Source organism: Borostomias antarcticus, assembly GCF_949987555.1.
Source record: "Borostomias antarcticus genome assembly, chromosome: 1".
NCBI classification, from domain to species: Eukaryota; Metazoa; Chordata; class Actinopteri; order Stomiiformes; family Stomiidae; genus Borostomias; species Borostomias antarcticus.
Genome location: NC_140234.1, coordinates 22,101,474 through 22,118,973, shown reverse-complemented (window position 1 = coordinate 22,118,973; position 17,500 = coordinate 22,101,474). Strand labels below are relative to the sequence as shown.

At 47.0% G+C, this 17,500-nt stretch overlaps 1 protein-coding gene across 1 annotated transcript in view; it reads left to right on the top strand.

Moving 5' to 3' along the window:
• Positions 1–17,500, top strand: part of cblb (Cbl proto-oncogene B, E3 ubiquitin protein ligase) — a 63,089-nt gene that overhangs the window by 12,833 nt on the left and 32,756 nt on the right. The window contains exons 4-5 of the mRNA XM_084444968.1: positions 5,846–5,992; positions 14,686–14,842. Coding sequence (XP_084301094.1) covers positions 5,846–5,992; positions 14,686–14,842 — 304 coding nt within the window. The remainder of the gene's footprint in view (positions 1–5,845; positions 5,993–14,685; positions 14,843–17,500) is intronic.

The window sequence follows — 17,500 nt, the reverse complement described above, 5'->3', positions numbered from 1 at the left end:
GTCGACCAAAAGGCCGTCTCCCGTCCTCGCGAGAATAGGGCGTCCATGTTACTTCGGAGGCGTATCTGACTCCGTTCTCCTCGTTTCGCTCGCACGCGATGATCAGATACTGTACGCTACTGTACGCTGGAGGGCTGTGTGTTCGGTGGCGACTGCAGACGCGGGTGTAACGTCAACCGTAATAGGCCATTTTTGGACCAGGCTGCGTCTCGGTGTGGGAGAGTGACTGTGCATGGCTGTCCATGTCCTTGACCTCGCCACACACGACGCAGTACGCCGTCATAACGCTAAGAGTCGCGCGGGGCCGATATATATAGGTCACAGGATAAACAACGCTGCCAGCTATAGGGGGAATGGGAGGGGTGTCTCACAGGTGACAGGAAACCGGGAGAATGTCACATCGGGCCGTTGGAGTGACAGAGGCACAGGTGTCACCGCGACGACCGCGACAAACCCCCCCCTCCCACCCCCCCTCCCAGCAGCGGTTTGAAGACTCGTGTTTCAGGATTCCGACCGAGTGCTCTGATAGGTTTAAAGCGTCTCTCAACCTCCGGAAGCCGATTGGTTCATCGTGGTGTAGCGTGACGATTTCGACTGGCGCTCTTCCTTCCAATGGGAGCTCGTCGGAGCTCCTCCTGACGGGGACATCTGATTCCGATCCAGCCAATGGGGCAGCAGGGAGCCGGGAGGCGGAGGCGACGCCCAGGCCTAGCTCCCACAGGCCCCCCTCTCTAAACGGCCCGGACATTAGGCTAATCAATGGGCTGTGTTTCCTGGGGTGCTGTCAAGCTCACAAATCACACGGCTAATCTAATAGCGCAGGCCTCGGAGGGTGGGGGGGCCGAGATGGAGAGCCCGGCAACGGAGAGAGAAGCACACGTGGGGGCCGCCCCGCCGGGCCCCCCAGCGCCGCCCGAGCCCGATAACGCGGCGGCCAATCGATCGTCCTCTTCCCACAGAGGTCGATGGTTATCCGGAGGAGCGGCCTGTTCAGCTCGTTAAGCACACTCGCACGCCCGCGTGTGTTCAAACGTCACGGGGGAGTTCGGTCGTGACGCCGGATCGTCGGGGGCCCAGGCGCCGGTTTTCGGGAGTTTTTGCTGTGCGTGCCATGTTCATCCCGTATGCATGTGTGTGCATGTGCATGTTTGGGTGTTCGCACATGCCTGAGTGTGACAACCTACAGTATATTCATATTTTCCTTTAAAGAGAGCATTGCAAGCATCTAGAATATGTCCACAAGCTACGTCGGAATGATTCTAGACCAGATCACTCTCCACCACTGATTCCAGACCTCTCTCCCTCTCTGGTTCAGACTACTCTCTCTCCCTCTCTGATTCCAACTACTCTCTCTCCCTCTCTGATTCAGACTACTCTCTCTCCCCCTCTGATTCAGACTACTCTCTCTCCCCCTCTGATTCAGACTACTCTCTCTCCCCCTCTGATTCAGACTACTCTCTCTCCCCCTCTGATTCAGACTACTCTCTCTCCCTCTCTGGTTCAGACTACTCTCTCTCCCTCTCTGATTCCAACTACTCTCTCTCCCTCTCTGATTCAGACTACTCTCTCTCCCCCTCTGATTCAGACTACTCTCTCTCCCCCTCTGATTCAGACTACTCTCTCTCCCCCTCTGATTCAGACTACTCTCTCTCCCTCTCTGGTTCAGACCTCTCTCTCCCTCACTGATTCAGACCTCTCTCTCCCTCTCTGGTTAAGACTACTCTCTCTCCCTCTCTGGTTCAGACTACTCTCTCTCTCTCTGATTCAGACCTCTCTCTCTCTCTCTCTGGTTCAGACCTCTCTCTCCCTCACTGATTCAGACTACTCTCTCCCTCTCTGGTTAAGACTACTCTCTCTCCCTCTCTGATTCCAACTACTCTCTCTCCCCCTCTGATTCAGACTACTCTCTCTCCCCCTCTGATTCAGACCTCTCTCTCCCTCTCTGGTTCAGACCTCTCTCTCTCTCTCTGATTCAGACCTCTCTCTCTCTCTCTCCCTCTCTGGTTCAGACTACTCTCTCTCCCTCTCTGATTCCAACTACTCTCTCTCCCCCTCTGATTCAGACTACTCTCTCTCCCCCTCTGATTCAGACTACTCTCTCTCTCCCTCTGATTCAGACCTCTCTCTCCCTCTCTGGTTCAGACTACTCTCTCTCTCTGATTCAGACCTCTCTCTCTCTCTCTCTGGTTCAGACCTCTCTCTCCCTCACTGATTCCAGACCACTCTCTCTCTGATTCCAGACCTCTTTTCCTCTCTGATTCAGACTACTCTCTCTCCCCCTCTGATTCAGACTACTCTCTCTCCCCCTCTGATTCAGACTACTCTCTCTCCCCCTCTGATTCAGACTACTCTCTCTCCCCCTCTGATTCAGACTACTCTCTCTCCCCCCTCTGATTCAGACTACTCTCTCTCCCTCTCTGATTCCAGACCACTCTCCCTCTCTGTTTAACCATGCACTCTCCTCCTCTGCATCTCAATCGAGCATTTAAGGTTCTTCCCCGGTTGATTAAAGAGCTAATCGTGACTGAAAAAGCATGAAATTACATAGACAGGGCTGAGATGGCAGCCTAAATACACACACACTCAAGCACAAGCAAGCACACACACACACACACACACACACACACACCAAGGTTAAGCTTTCAGCGCGGCTGAAAACCTCCCTTCTCTCTGTCTAAACCAGGGCACAAGCGTCCACTTCCCCCTTTCTCGTGCAGCACGCTGCTGAATGCGTCGCGGGTGCGCGCCGGCCCCCCGCTACGCTCGCCTCGCTCCCCCCCGTCTCTTCCGCCGGCCGTTGTGAAACCTCACAAGTCGGCAGCAGAACTGGCGCACGGTCTCTACCGCCGTCCGACCGCCGTGTAAAACCCGACCGGGACTCTGCAGGGATCCGTTCAGCACTTCGGCAGCGAGCTCCTCCCACGCAGACAATGATTAAGCTGACTTTCATCACGTGCGCATGTTTGCGGAAAAACGCGCCCTGTCAGTTCTGCTGAGGTGGGAATGTCATTCCGCAGGTGGGTGCGGTGTTTTTTTTTTCAAACGAACAGCGCTTTCAAACGGCAGCTCAAGGGTTGGCCTGCTACAGATACGAGGCCTCGGTCGTTAAGCCAGGCTGGACTTTGGATTGTGCTCTCATAGTTTTTTGTTATCAAAATGGAAAGCTACCGGACTGTGTGGATTGGAAGCTACTGAGAGCATCAACTCCCCCGTGTAAACGTCGGCCCGTTGGTCATTTAATGCTTAACGGAATGCATATCCCTGAGTAAGCTGACCTTCATGGCTTCATTCACCCATGCAAGTAGATACCCCACTAATAATTAATAAAAATACAGTATTCATATCTATTGTCCCACTCGCGTCGCTCACCCCCCCACGTGACTTCCTGGCCAAGCAGAGGAGCACCTTCAGCCAGAGGCTGGTTTTGCTGCAGGTGTTCAGCAGAGCACTTCCGGAGGTCCTTGGTACCAGCCGCCATCAGACTGCTCAGTTCATCCCCCTGACAGGTGGGACAAGTGGACCTGAGTCGGCTTGGTGGGTGCTGAGTTTCTTGGATAGGACCCTACCTACCTACCTACCTGTACCTACCTACCTACCTACCTACCTACCTACCTACCTACCTTCCTACCTACCTACCTACTGACTGAGGCTCTTACTTGATTGATACTTGAAACTTGAATTTTGAATTTTGAATCTTGCACACCTTACCTACCTAAACCTACAGTACAGTACCTACCTACCTACCTACCTACCTACCTACCTACCTATTGTACCTAGGACCCTACAGTACCTAACTACCTAGATCCTACCTACCTACAGTATCTACCTACCCAACCAATTAACCACTTCTCTGGCCAGCCACCATCAATGACTGGATGTGCTTTAAAAGGATTGGCATAGGTTTGCATAATTTGCACAGGCTATATACGCCTGCTATTGGTTAGTTGGCTTAATTAGACTTTTCCTACCTGAGGACTAGCCTCTGGGGTGATGGATTAGCATATCTCCTCGCTGCCTCACCAGCTCCCCCACGGCTCCCCCCCCCACCCTCTTTCTGTCTCTCTAGCACTCCATCTCTCTTTCTCACCCTCCCTTTCTCTCTCTCTCTCTCTCTCTCTCTCTCTCTCAGTGAGGTCTTATCTTCAGCTCCTAATGGAGGTTTTTGCATCCATGCTTATTATTGGCTGTATGGACACATTGTGAGATAGGGACTGCCTAGCCAGTACATTTCAGACCTGGGTGGAAATGTTATTTTCCATAATTTTCTTTTCTTGGTAGATTGGTTCCATTGAGCCTGGAACAGTAAGACTCTGAGATTGTTCCAGAATTGATACCGCACTCACCTGACAATCCAGCCAGACTCGGAAGTCGCTCAAAGCATTTGAAACGATTTTAAATGCAATTTCACCCTCGTCTGGTATATTTCTGCTGCTTGGCTGGCAGCTTTGACTTTGGCATGGCAGTTAGCTAGTTATCTGTAGACCTATATAAGATTCGATATACAGCATTCATTTGAAAATTCTAGCTTTCTGATAGTCTTTTATCTTTATCTCATATCTCACTATTTCTCTAGACTATGTTTATTATCTCATTATAATCACTTTATCACTAGGCCATGTATGATGCCATCGGTTTTCAGCTTTTTTTTGTGTTGTGTCAGTGAGTCATTCTTTCCTACTGTTGATGTACCCCAGAAATGTCAACATCAACCGAAAACGCGCTTTATCTTCGAATTAATACTTCAAATTAAAATCAACAAATGACCAAGCGGTGTCTTTCAACCATCTACATCAACACGCACTGGCGTTTCCAGTGTGTACTGCCTCCATGCTCGACGTGGACCGCGTCCAAGAGACTTGAGATTTTTTCTCATTTCGTAACGACCCTGTTTGTTTAGCCAGAAAGCGAAGGACATTCCAGCTCCAGCTTCCAGCTCCAAGTCCGTCCATCTCTGGGTCTGGCAGCGCGGAGGACAGGAATACGCTCTTGGGGAAAACTTCCCTTTTTTGGCAAAAGATTGTGAGAATTGCAACAGGCCTTAAAGAGTTGACCGTCTCAGATTGTGTCATTGTGTTCTTACAGGGCGTTGTGTGTGTGAGCGTACATGACCACTTCCTAGGGAATGTAATGCTGTTCATCAACATACCCCTCCACACTGCTCAAACTTTGGGTTGATTTCAATCCTTATTGGTCCATTCCATAGAAGGTTGGTTATTATGTTGGCTATTGGAGTGGCTTGGTATTTAGCATCATAAGCCCTGCTATAAAGTTATTTACGATCATTTCCACGGTCCATATACACATTTTGACATTGTGCACTCTTGAGATGGTGTTGTGGCCCTCTGGTGTGGCCTTCAGGCTTGCCCACGTACCTGTCCGCAAAACATTATCCACGCGTTGCTCCAACGCCAACACATAGAGCGTGAACTTCTGAAAAATGGGTTCCAAGGTTGAGGTCTCTTAGAGCGTAGCGGAGGGGGTTAAGGTGGGTGATAACGTTAATAAGGGCCTTACAGCCCAAGATGATAATTCAATGTAAGTCAACATCACATCTGATGGCTGATCTGGAGTATGTTTTTGTCTGTTATTTCCTGTGAGATTTTCAGCACCACCACCGAGCTAGCCCCGAGCACACATCTGGATGTTATTAGCATACCTGGACCAAAACAGAACCAGAAAGTGTCCACTTAGAAATCACACCCTGGTTCGCTTTGCCCTCCATGACCCTAATCGCTGTTCTAACATTGTCATGCAGCAATACCACAGTATGGTGACTGTCTTCTCTCTCTTTCTCCCTCTCTCTCTCCCTCTCTCTCTCCCTCCCCCTCTCTCTCTCTGTTACCAGGCGGAATCTGACCAAGCTGTCCCTCATCTTCAGTCACATGCTGGCTGAGATCAAGGCTATCTTTCTGGGAGGGCAGTTCCAGGGCGACACCTTCCGCATCACCAAAGCCGACGCTGCCGACTTCTGGAGGAGGTTCTTCGGAGAAAAGTACGCTTGTAAACCCTCTTGTGTTTCTTTCCAGTGCCAGCAGCCAATCCCATCGGCGCGTTGGCCATTGGCAGTAATTGTGGTTGCTATGACTCACCTGGTCCACCACCCACCATTACTGGGAGTTTGAGGCTCAGTGGTAGAGCGGGTCGTCCATGATTGTAGGGTCAGCGGTTCGAATCCCGGCCCCTCCTGTCCACATGTCTGCAGTGTCCTTGAGCGAGACACTGAACCCCAAATTGCTCCCAACGAGCAGGCTAGCACCTTGCATGGCAGCTACCACCATTGGTGTTTTAATGTGTGTGTGAATGGATGAATGAGAGGCCATTGTAAAGCGTTTTAGATTAAAGTGCTGTATAAGTGCAGTCCATTTACCATCACCATCATCACTCACCAGGTGTTGGTCTATTCGAGCTTGAAATTTGAGAGAACTTGGTGGATGAATAGAGTAGAGTGTATATCTTACGTACACTTTTTTTTGTGGTAAGCCACCGTGTAAAACCCTGTCATGGTGTGTGTTTGTGCCTGCATGCTGTTAGTGAGTGGAATGACTGAGAGCTGGTAGAGTGGGGATGAGAAGGGACAGGTCGCTGCCTCTAGTCTCCTCTCTCACACACACACACACACACGCACACACACACACACTGAGAGGCCACACCCTGTCTAGAGCAGATGCTGCTTCTCAGCCTGCCTTTGTCTCCACCACACAGCTGACGGGAGATGACGGAAGGTCACAACCCCAGCCTGCTGCAACGAACAGGGAGCCTCTCTCTCTCTCTCCCTCTCTCTCTGTCTCTCTCTCTCTCTCTCCCTCTCTCTCTGTCTCTCTCTCTCTCTCTCTCCCTCTCTCTCTCTCTCTCTCTCCCTCTGTCTCTCTCTCTCTCTCTCTCTCTCTCTCTCTGTCTCTGTCTCTCTCTCTCTCTCTCTCTCTCTCTCTCTTTCTCTCTTCTCTGTCTCTCTCTCTCGCTCTCTCTCTGTCTCTCTCTCTCTCTGTCTCTCTCTGTCTCTCTCTCTCTTTCTGTCTCTCTCACTGTCTCTCTCTCTCTGTGTCTCTCTCTCTCTCTGTCTCTCTCTGTCTCTGTCTCTCTCTCTCTCTCTCTCTCTCTGTCTCTCTCTCTCTCTCTGTGCGGCTGTGGGCATATATCTTTGTACATCTATGTTGGTATGTAGGGCTTTGATGTGGCTTACATTTTCTACAAGGTACATGTGTGACATTAGCGCGCACATGCAGGCTGACGGCACGCGGAGGGGACGTAGCAGGACAGGTCCCTCAGTTTAGATCAGAGAGATCCAGGCTGGCTTTGTAAGCTGCACAAGTCGGGTCATTCTTTAATATTTATCCTTTGATGCAAATTACTGTCTTGACCTTGATGGTGCATGTGTCTGTGTGTCTGTGTGTGTGGTTTCTATTTGAATGACAGAAAGAGGAAGTGTGTGTTTTTGTGGTTGTGTATGTGAGAGAGCATCTGTTTGTCTCGCCCTGTCACCCCCTGTCTGTCGTCTCTCTGTCCTACAACTCTGATCCCTGATCTCCAGTTATTAAGGGACATTCAGGCTTCCCAAACACCAGACAGCCTCAGTAGATCAAGGAAATAGATGAGGGTATTTAAAGACAGTATTGCTCTGAGACATTTTGTTAAGAATTAAAAGATCTTATCAGGTTCTTTGCTCCTGAAGGGTCCTTGAAGTGTGTCAAATCTAGATAAAGTGTCTATGTTTAGTGCATACAGATGCATAGTGGCTGCATCTACTGTACAGTATAGCTGTCTTTGCTTCAACTGACCTAGTGCAAGTGTACAGTACAGTAGCTAGTAAAGGGCACATCAATTCCAGTTGTTTTCTGACCATGTATTAGCAAGTCTGCTATCTGTTTGCTACCGTGATGTAAATGTCATGTTAGCTGCGTGTGTTATCTGTGCTTTAGCTGTTCTCCAACTGAATGTTTTCCACGCAGGCTAGCTCTTCTCTGACAGTTAGCCCCTTCAAAGTAGCCAGTTTGTTAGGTTCCATGCTAGCTGTCCTCCACAACTATGTGACAGACAGCACGCTAGCTCTTCTCTGACAGTTTGCCCCTTCAAAGTAGCCAGTTTGTTAGTTTCCATGCTAGCCGTCCCCCCCAACCGTGTGACAGACACCAGGCTAGCTGTTCTCTGACTCTGGTGAAGGGAGAGACTGAGCTAGCCCTGAGCTAGCCCCCCTAGCCCCGGCCGTGGAGCAGCAGGATGGAGCAGGGCACGGGGCCAGCGGCCCGCGGAGCATATCCACTTTCAGGACTGATATATTATAGATCATTACAAAGCTTGGTGAAAGGAAGTGTGTTTGCCATCGATACCCCAGGAGGGCTGCAGTGGCCCTGTGAACTCCTCAGCCGGCCTCTACAACTGCTGCACTGCAGGCAGGCTGCCACTAGGGGAGTGCTTGCTCTGCTCAGTGTTGGTCTTTGGGAGCTCTCTCTCACACACACACACACACACCATATTTTTTATTAATTATTAGTCTCAACGCCAGACCCATGAGACTTCTTTCGCTGATGCACTACATAAGCTACGCTAGCTGTATGTTACTGCATGCTGCAGATCTCTACATGTATGTATGTAATGGGTCTGAGACACTTCATGCAGAAATCTGGTGCTCAAAACCGGCAATTCATTGGTAGCGCCAGAATCCCAGCGACACCATTCAGTAATGACTTTTGTGATCAGACGCTCCCACCCATAGATTTTCCCCGCCCATCTAACCTGGGCTAGCGTCTCTCAGTTACTGCAACGACCCGTCACTCTTTCAACTTTGAACCGTCGATACGCCCTCAGAACATCAGCTTGGGCGGCGAAGTGGCACAGACTCTGTAGTATGCGGAGCGCAGCGATTCAACAGAATTTGAGTCTTTGGAGAGACTAATTAATATAGTAATATTTATTTATTTAAGCCACTTACATTGCACTTAACGCACACACCAGCTCTCTCGCTCTCTCTCACACACACACATTTGCACACACACAATATTTTTGATTAATTAATATTGCAATATTTATTTATTTAAGCCACTTACTGTACAGTGTACTTAACGCATACGCCTGCTCTCTTTCTCTCTCTCTCTCTCTCTCTCTCTCTCACACACACACACACACACACACACACACACACACACACACACAAGCACACTCTAATCTAAGTGATCTGTGTCTAATGGCACTTTTCCACCACACTGTACTTGGTCAACTTGACTAGACTCTACTCCCAAGATTCTTTCATTCTTGCGTTTTCCACTGGGGAGTACCCACCCAAATGTAGCTAGTCGTCATAGCGAAGCCATGAAACTGCCGTGATGTCATCTTCAGAGGAACGTCTGCACCGCGTCAAATAGGTTTGCGGGTCGCCATCTAATCGAGTAACTGTAAATCCAGTGGATAAAAGAAAATGGCGACCGCTATTTTGGCTATTTAAAAATTGCTTGTGTTTGGTTTGCCCCGGATGTCCTGTGTCGCGCAAATGAGTGATGATTCTCTCTGACCAATCGGTAGTCTGCAGTGGTCACGTGACCTCAGCCGTCTCGCATCAGCTCACTCGGAGGAGGTGAACCGGGAAAAAGTAGCAATTGGACTTGACTGTTTTCGCTTTTTGCGCAATGGAAAACCAAAAGAAAGCGAGTCAAGTTGTGCCTCGTGCTTTTTACATGCAGTGGAAAAGAGCCATAATTCACTGGTCACACACACATACACACACACACACACACACACACACACACACACACACACACACACACACACACACACACTAATCTGAGTGATCGACATCTAATTCACTGGTCTCTCGGGGCAGCCTCATGTGTGATCAAGCTTGTCATTGTTCAAGCTTACGACTCAAGTCAAATGGAACGGTGCTCGTATGAATGTATGATTATGTGGAAGGATTAATCATGAACATACACTCGCTGATGAAATATGTAGATGACTGGTCTCACAGGCTCTTGAGTTCAATTTCAGTTCTGTTTTAGTTCTATTTTAGATGTCTCATTTCAGTACCACATGGGCACAGTTTCCAACGGCAACAGCAAATGTCATCAGGCACGATTCTTTTCGATTATTTGTTTTTGAACAATTGACATTTTTGAAAGGCAAAAGGATGGACTTTTGAGTTATGGTCATGATACTGGCTTTGCTCTCTACCGATACGCTGTTTTTTTATGATTAAAACATGAGAGGAACTTTGTGTGGTTTTTCATGGCGTTTTTTTCTCCCTGTGACTCACGGTATGACTCTAGCGGGAGACTTTGTCTGTGTGGGCCTGTGTGGGTTTAGTGACTTCACTCCACAGTACACCTCTAATGCGCATCTTATGTTACTGTACTAATTCCTTGCTGGGTTAAAAACTATCCACGTAATCTCCACGTACTGCCTTTGCGCACTGCCTCCAAACTCACAGCTACTTCGGCAACGTGAAGCGAGCAGTAGTGGAGCTAATTACCGCCATTTGGGACTGTATGGGCGTGTATCAATTGTTTGTGACAGTCCACTTCTGTGAATCGAGGGTGGGAGGGAGGGAGGAATTAATAGTGGTTGATGGATGGAAGTTGAACTCTGCCCGTAGGCAAACCAGAATGAAAACACGCCGTTTGGAACTAATCAGCCCAATCATCATCCTAGCCAGGAGGTCGTTTTGATCTCTCGCGATTGGTGTTAATCACAGGGATAACCCTCTCCTCGCTTTGTTGTCCTCACGCAGGCCCCCGACACCGGGGAGTGTTAAGCCTCCCCAGATGGTGACGTGAGGACCACGCCGGTCCGGGAACCTAACACCGATAAGCTTGACGTTGGTCACATCTGACCTGAAAAGCAATGCAATGTTCATAACGCCATATCCTGTATTTTGAAGCGGCGTTTTAATCGTGACCGACAGCAGTGTCGTCGTGTCACTGGGTTGTCATATGTCCTTTGTTACAGTATAACTAGTTGCATGTGGCTCATCATTGAGGAGGTGTGAAGGTAACACATAATGCTCTCTTGTCTCTGACGCACACACACACACACACACACACACACAGGAAAGATACTGAGGCGTAAATAGCATGAAATTACCTTTCAAGTCACTTTGATGACTCAAGACATCGAGGACAGCTGTTCGGCCCAAAAGAAGGCCGGAGTCGTCTTCATAGACCTGACGACTGCCTATGACAGCGTATGGCACCGCGGCCTCACCTGCAAGCTGCTCCGCCTGCTGCCGGACAGACACATGGTCAGCATGATCATAGAGCTTGTCCGAAACCGCAGCTTTACCCTCACCACCGGTAACGGACAGCAAAGCAGGTTGAGACGCCTTAAGAATGGCGTCCCCCAGGGATCTGTCCTGGCCCCCTCTCCTTTATACACCTACGACCGGCCGAGCACAGTCTCCAGGAAGTACGCCTACGCAGACGACCTTGCGCTGGTGTACTCAGCTGGAGACTTGCAGACCATGGAGGAGACCTTGAGCCAGGACATGCAGACACTAGCGGCATACCTCCGGAAATGGAGATTGAAGCTCAGCGAGGCAAAGACGGTGTCGGCGGGCCTTCCACCTTAACAACAAGGAAGCCAAACGTGAGCTCCGAATACACATCGATGGAACACTCCTCCCATGCAACACCGAACCAACCTATCTCGACGTCACCTGAACGTCAGTAAGACGAAAGACGAGTGGACTATGGGAGGAGGCAGGAGAGAACCTTCAGCCCTCTAAACATCAATGGGACCCAAGTGGACAGAGTGGACAACTTCAAACATCGTGGACGTCCAGATCACTAAGGATCTGACATGGACTGCAGACACCGGTGAGGAAGTCACAGGAGTGACTGTATCACCTCAGACTTATGAGTAAATTCAGAGTGTCTCCCCAGATCCTCCCATATTTGATTCTATAGCTGCATGGTTGTGAGCATCCTGGCTGGGAGTCGGTCTGGGTATCGACTCGAATTTCAAGAATCGATTTGATTCCGATTCACAAGGTTCAGAATCGATTATCACGATTCAATTTGATTCGATTTGATGCGATTCAATATCGATTCGGTTAGTGTTTTTTTTAGCTGTAACCTTACAGTAATTACATGACTGCGAAGTTATGCAACACATCAATACTAGGGCTGGGTATCGATACTGATTTCCAAAAATGAATGAATGAATGAATCATTGAATTAATTAATGAACTATTCATTCCTTCATTTATTCATTCATTCATTAAATAAAAGATTGATTTTGGGATTCATGAATCGATTCTGAATCATTTGATTCAGAATCGATTCACAATCGATGAATCGATTTTTTAAAACAGCCCTAGCTGGGAGCATCACCGCCTGGTATGGGAGCAGAACAATGCAGGACCACAAGGCTCTGGAGACACTGGTACGGTCAGCGGAACGTATCACGGGGGGAGGCACTCCCACACCCCCAGGTCATCTACATCGAGGCCAGGAGACCTGCGAAGGACCCCGGACTATGGACTCTTCTCTCTGCTGCGGTCAGGGAGAAGGTGCCGCATCCACATCCAAGTTCTGAAGGAGGACACTGCCTAGGCCTGCTCATCGCCCTGAACAGGATGCCCCCCCTATAATCAGTCACTACTCACACACCTGGACTCAACTCTGCACAGCAGCACCTTATATTCATGACAGACTAGTCGTTAGAATATACTCTGTGAATAGGCATGAAAATATATATACCATGTTACATTACATTACATTACATTTCAGTCATTTAGCAGACGCTTTTATCCAAAGTGACTAACAATAATTGCATTTAACATAGGAAGAGCCAATGTACTACTACTCGCCAGAACTCACAAGTGCATCTTCCCTCTAAAACAAGTGACGAGCATAATCTAGTGCTGAAGGCAAATATATATTTTATACACAATGTACTGTACATACCTATATACATCCCGTACATATAGTTACCTATTTATCTTAACTGTAAAAAATAATCTCTATATATCTTTGTATTCCTATAGATTTAACATCCATATGGATTTAACCATCTGTAAATTGTTCCGTGCATCAATTCTGGTACGCATTTTGTAATTGTGCTAAATATATTTATTCATATATATATATATATATTTGACTTTGACTTAGCACACTTACAGTAGAAGCTAGCAATTCCATTTCACTGCATATTAAACCTGTATGATATGTACGTGACAAATAAATCTGACTTGACTTGACTTGTACCTCTCTTTGTGTGGTGAAAAGGGGTTTTACGGAACACAGGAAGCACAAAGATAAGTCCTGGATCCACCACTCTCTCACTGCCCAGTCAGCCCTGTGACTCAGGGAACTGGAGGTGGGTGAGGTCAGACTGAGAGCGGGAGGTCAGATGGTACTCTGTGTTCTTTCACATGAGATCACCCTCTCTGATTCAATAACTACTGTAGACATCCCCAAAGGCATCTTTGCACTTAGAAACCAGCGTTGTGTGTAATGTCATGATATACTGTGCGCATTGACTGACAGAGATGACAGTGGCATACAGTAGTACTGTTTGTTAGTTTATTCATGTATTTATTTGTCACGGACAGTGTACGTTAACGAATGTAACAGAATTAGCAAGCATTAACAGGAATTGGTGAACAAGTCGGTTTGGAGAGTGTATGCTCTCTAATGTAACCACTTCTCCACTTCTCCAAGTGTTTTGTATAGTATAGCATATATATATAGTTACAGTATAACCTAGTATAGCATTTGTCCGGTTATCACTCCCTCCCTCCCTTACTCTGGACAAGGTTGGCCGGCAACTCTCTGTTGGCACCACTAGAGGCAGTAGTCCCAGCACACCAAAATCAAGAAGGATACCAACACCAGTCCACCGATCTCCACTGCACAAGTAGACTAGTGGTCAGAGTTTTGGACTCCCACCCGGGAGACCGGGGTTCAAGACCCGGTGGGGATGACTTTATGTTATCATCAGCGTAACTGCTTTAGCCACTGACCGCTACCATTAATGTTATGGAAGCTGCTTCTAGTTGTTGTGAGCTCATGAGCTAACTGGCTATCCCGCTCTTATTGTGCTGGATTAGCATTGGAAGCATTGGAACTGATGTGTCCACAAGACCTATCTTAATATATCAGACATTATTTCATGTAATTTCAATTCACAGCTATTTCAGTGGCATGACTAGCTTCCATCCTACCAGTCCTGAACAGAAACAAGCCAGCCACGCACCTAAGCCAGGCTTGACCTGGCCTGGTTTTTCTTCGAGAAAAGTTTAGAAGAATCTATAATGTGCCTGTGATCATCAGATCGCAAAGATTTGAGAATGATGATGTTGACATATTGTTCGTCTAGGGCTCGGCTAAAATCTGAATCAGAATCAGTTTTATTGCCAGGTAGTTTTTGCACATAGTACTAGGAATTTGGGTAGACAACATTAGACAGGGTGCAAGGTCTAGACAGGACAGTGCAAAGACAGGACAGTGCAAATGAACAGTGCAAAATACAAAATACCAAATGGTGTGCAATATGTGTGTATATACAGTATTTGTACAAAGTGTTAATGTGTGTGCCGTTGTGATATGCATGCAGTGGGTCTGTTCAGTGGATGTCTCTATTGATTTGTTCTTAGTCTAGGACTAGGCTTAAAATCTCATTCTGGCAAAGGTGATTTGTACAGTGTATGAATCATGATCATGTTGTACTAATTCTCTGGCGTCCTCTTGTCACCTCCAGGACTATCGTGCCATGGAAAGTATTCCGACAGTGCCTTCACGAAGTGCATCTCATCAGCTCCGGCCTAGAAGCCATGGCCCTTAAATCCACCATCGACCTTACCTGCAATGACTACATCTCTGTCTTTGAGTTTGACATCTTCACCCGGCTTTTCCAGGTAAACCGCTGAAGCTAGAATATCTAATTGAGGATTGAGGTTATAGTTGGTCAATTTGTCACATCAATATACTGATGTTTAAGAACATAAAGTGAAGTCCATCAATATTTGGACATTGACACAGTTTTCATCATTTTTGCTCTGTACACCACCACATTGGATTTGAAATGAAACAATCAAGATGTGCTTTAAGTGCAGACTTTCAGCTTTAATTTGAGGGTATTTACATCCAAATCAGGTGAACGGTGTAGGAATTACAAACAATTTTATACGTGGTCCACCCCCTTTTTGGAAGTAATTGGACAATTGTCTGCTTAGCTGTTCCATGGCCCAAGTGTGTGTTATTCTCTCATTATTTCATTTACAAGGAGCAGATAAACGTCTAGAGTTCATTTCAAGTGTGGTAATTGCATTTGGAATCTGTTGCTGTCAACTCTCTATGAAATCCAAAGAGCTGTCACTATGAGTGAGGCAAGCCATCATTAGGCTGAAAATCAAAACAAACCCACCAGAGAGACAGCAAAAACATGAGATGTGGACAAATCAACTGTTTGGTACATTCTTAAAAAGAAAGAACGCACTGGTGAGCTCAGCAACACCAAAAGACCCAGAAGACCATGGAAAACAACTGTGGTGGATGACAGAAGGATGATTTCCCTGGTGAAGAAAGACCCTTTCACAACAGTTGGCCAGATCAAGAGCACTCCCCAGGAGGTACTGTAGTCATATCTGTTTCAAAGTCAACAATCAAGACTTCACCAGAGAAAATACATACAGTAGGTTTCACCACAAGATCTAAATAATTAGTTAGCCTCAAAAACAGGAAGACCAGATTAGAGTTTGCCAAAACACATCTAAAAAGGCCTGTACAGTTCTGGAACAACATCCTATGGCCAGATGAGACTAAGATGAACTTGTACCAGAATTATGAGAAGAGAAGAGTATGGAGAAGGGAAGGAACTGCTCATGATCCAAAGCATACCATCTCATCCGTGATCATTGTTATGGCGTGGGCATGTACTGTATGGCTGCCAATGGAACTGGTAATTTTGTATTTATTGATGATGTGAATGCTGACAAAAGCAGCAGGATGAATTCAGAAGTGTTTCGGGCAATATTATCTGCTCATATTCAGCCAAATGCTTCAGAACTCATTGGACGGTGCTTCACAGTGCAGATGGACAATAGGCTATGTGCACCAGCTTCACTACTTCCTGAAAGTCACTTGGCTTCTTTATTTCCTGTCCAATATGATTGGATTAAGTGATTAATCAGGTGTGCGCTTGGTCTGCCGCACACCTGATTAATCACTTAATCCAATCATATAGGACAGGAAATAAAGATGCCAAGTGACTTTCAGGAAGTAGTGAAGCTGGTGCACAGAGCCTATGACCTGAAGCATACTGCGAAAGCAACCAAAGAGTTTTTCAAGGCAAAGAAGTGGAATGTTCTGCAATGGCCAAGTCAATCACCTGACCTGAATCCAATTGAGCATGCATTTCATTTGCTGAAGACACACCTGAAGGGAAACGGCCCAAAGAACAAGCAGGAACTGAAGACCGCTGCAGTAGAGGCCTGGCAGAGCATCACCAGGGACGAGACCCGGCGTCTGGTGACGTCTATGGGCTCCAGACTTCAGGCTCTCATTGACTGCAAAGGATTTGCAACCAAATATTAAAAATGACCATTTCATTTATGTTTATGTTAGTTTGTCCAATTACTTTTGGTCCCTTAAAAAGGGGGGGCACCACATAATTTGTTGTAATTCCTACACTGTTCACCCGATTTGGATGTAAATACCCTCAAATTAAAGATGGAAGTCTGCACTTAAAGCACATATTGAATGTTTCATTTCAAATCCATTGTGGTGATATACAGAGCCAAAATGCTGAAAATTGTGTCAATGTCCAAATATTTATGGAGCTAACTGTATGCAGCATACCACATGAACATACTGTATACTTAACACTTTACTGTACACAGTGTTGAGTTTTAAAGGGGAAAAACAAAAGCAATCCTCCGACTGATCAATTTATCTAAAGTCCATCTCACATGTTCCGATTTCAAGTCGCCAGGCTTCTCCCCTTAGCGGAGTTGTGTTGCGTTCGCATCGGCCTCCGTCCTCCAGTTACCCGCTGCAAGCAGAAACAGGCTGTCACAGCTGTGAGAGCGAGAAGACAAGTGAAACCCAGGTTCATCATTTCTTTTTCCCCCCTTCGAATGTGGGGGTGTATTGTCTCGTTTGAGAACAGATCGTTCTCAGATAGTGCCCAGAGTGACAGGGGCCATAAACGGAAAAAAAGACTCTTTAAACCCGAGCTATAGTGTGTTATGAGGAGAAATTAAGCTCTCGTATTACGGCGCTATTCAGCCTTATGCCCAGCCCCCCGAAGGCGTCTTACAGACATCTGCTACATAAAACCACATAAGCCAGTGTGGAATGATAAAATGATGGCATTGTGTTGAAAGGATGTAATGGAACATGTAGTCCAATCAAGCAGTGTACTTGTAATTTGTCTAAAATTAAGAACACATTGGTGTTTAAGTACTAAAACAAATGAAGTGGTATACTTCATTTCAGACAAGCTAGAATTCCATTACTTGGTAAACCCACATCAATTTCAGATGGTACACTTGATATTTTTAATGAACACTACT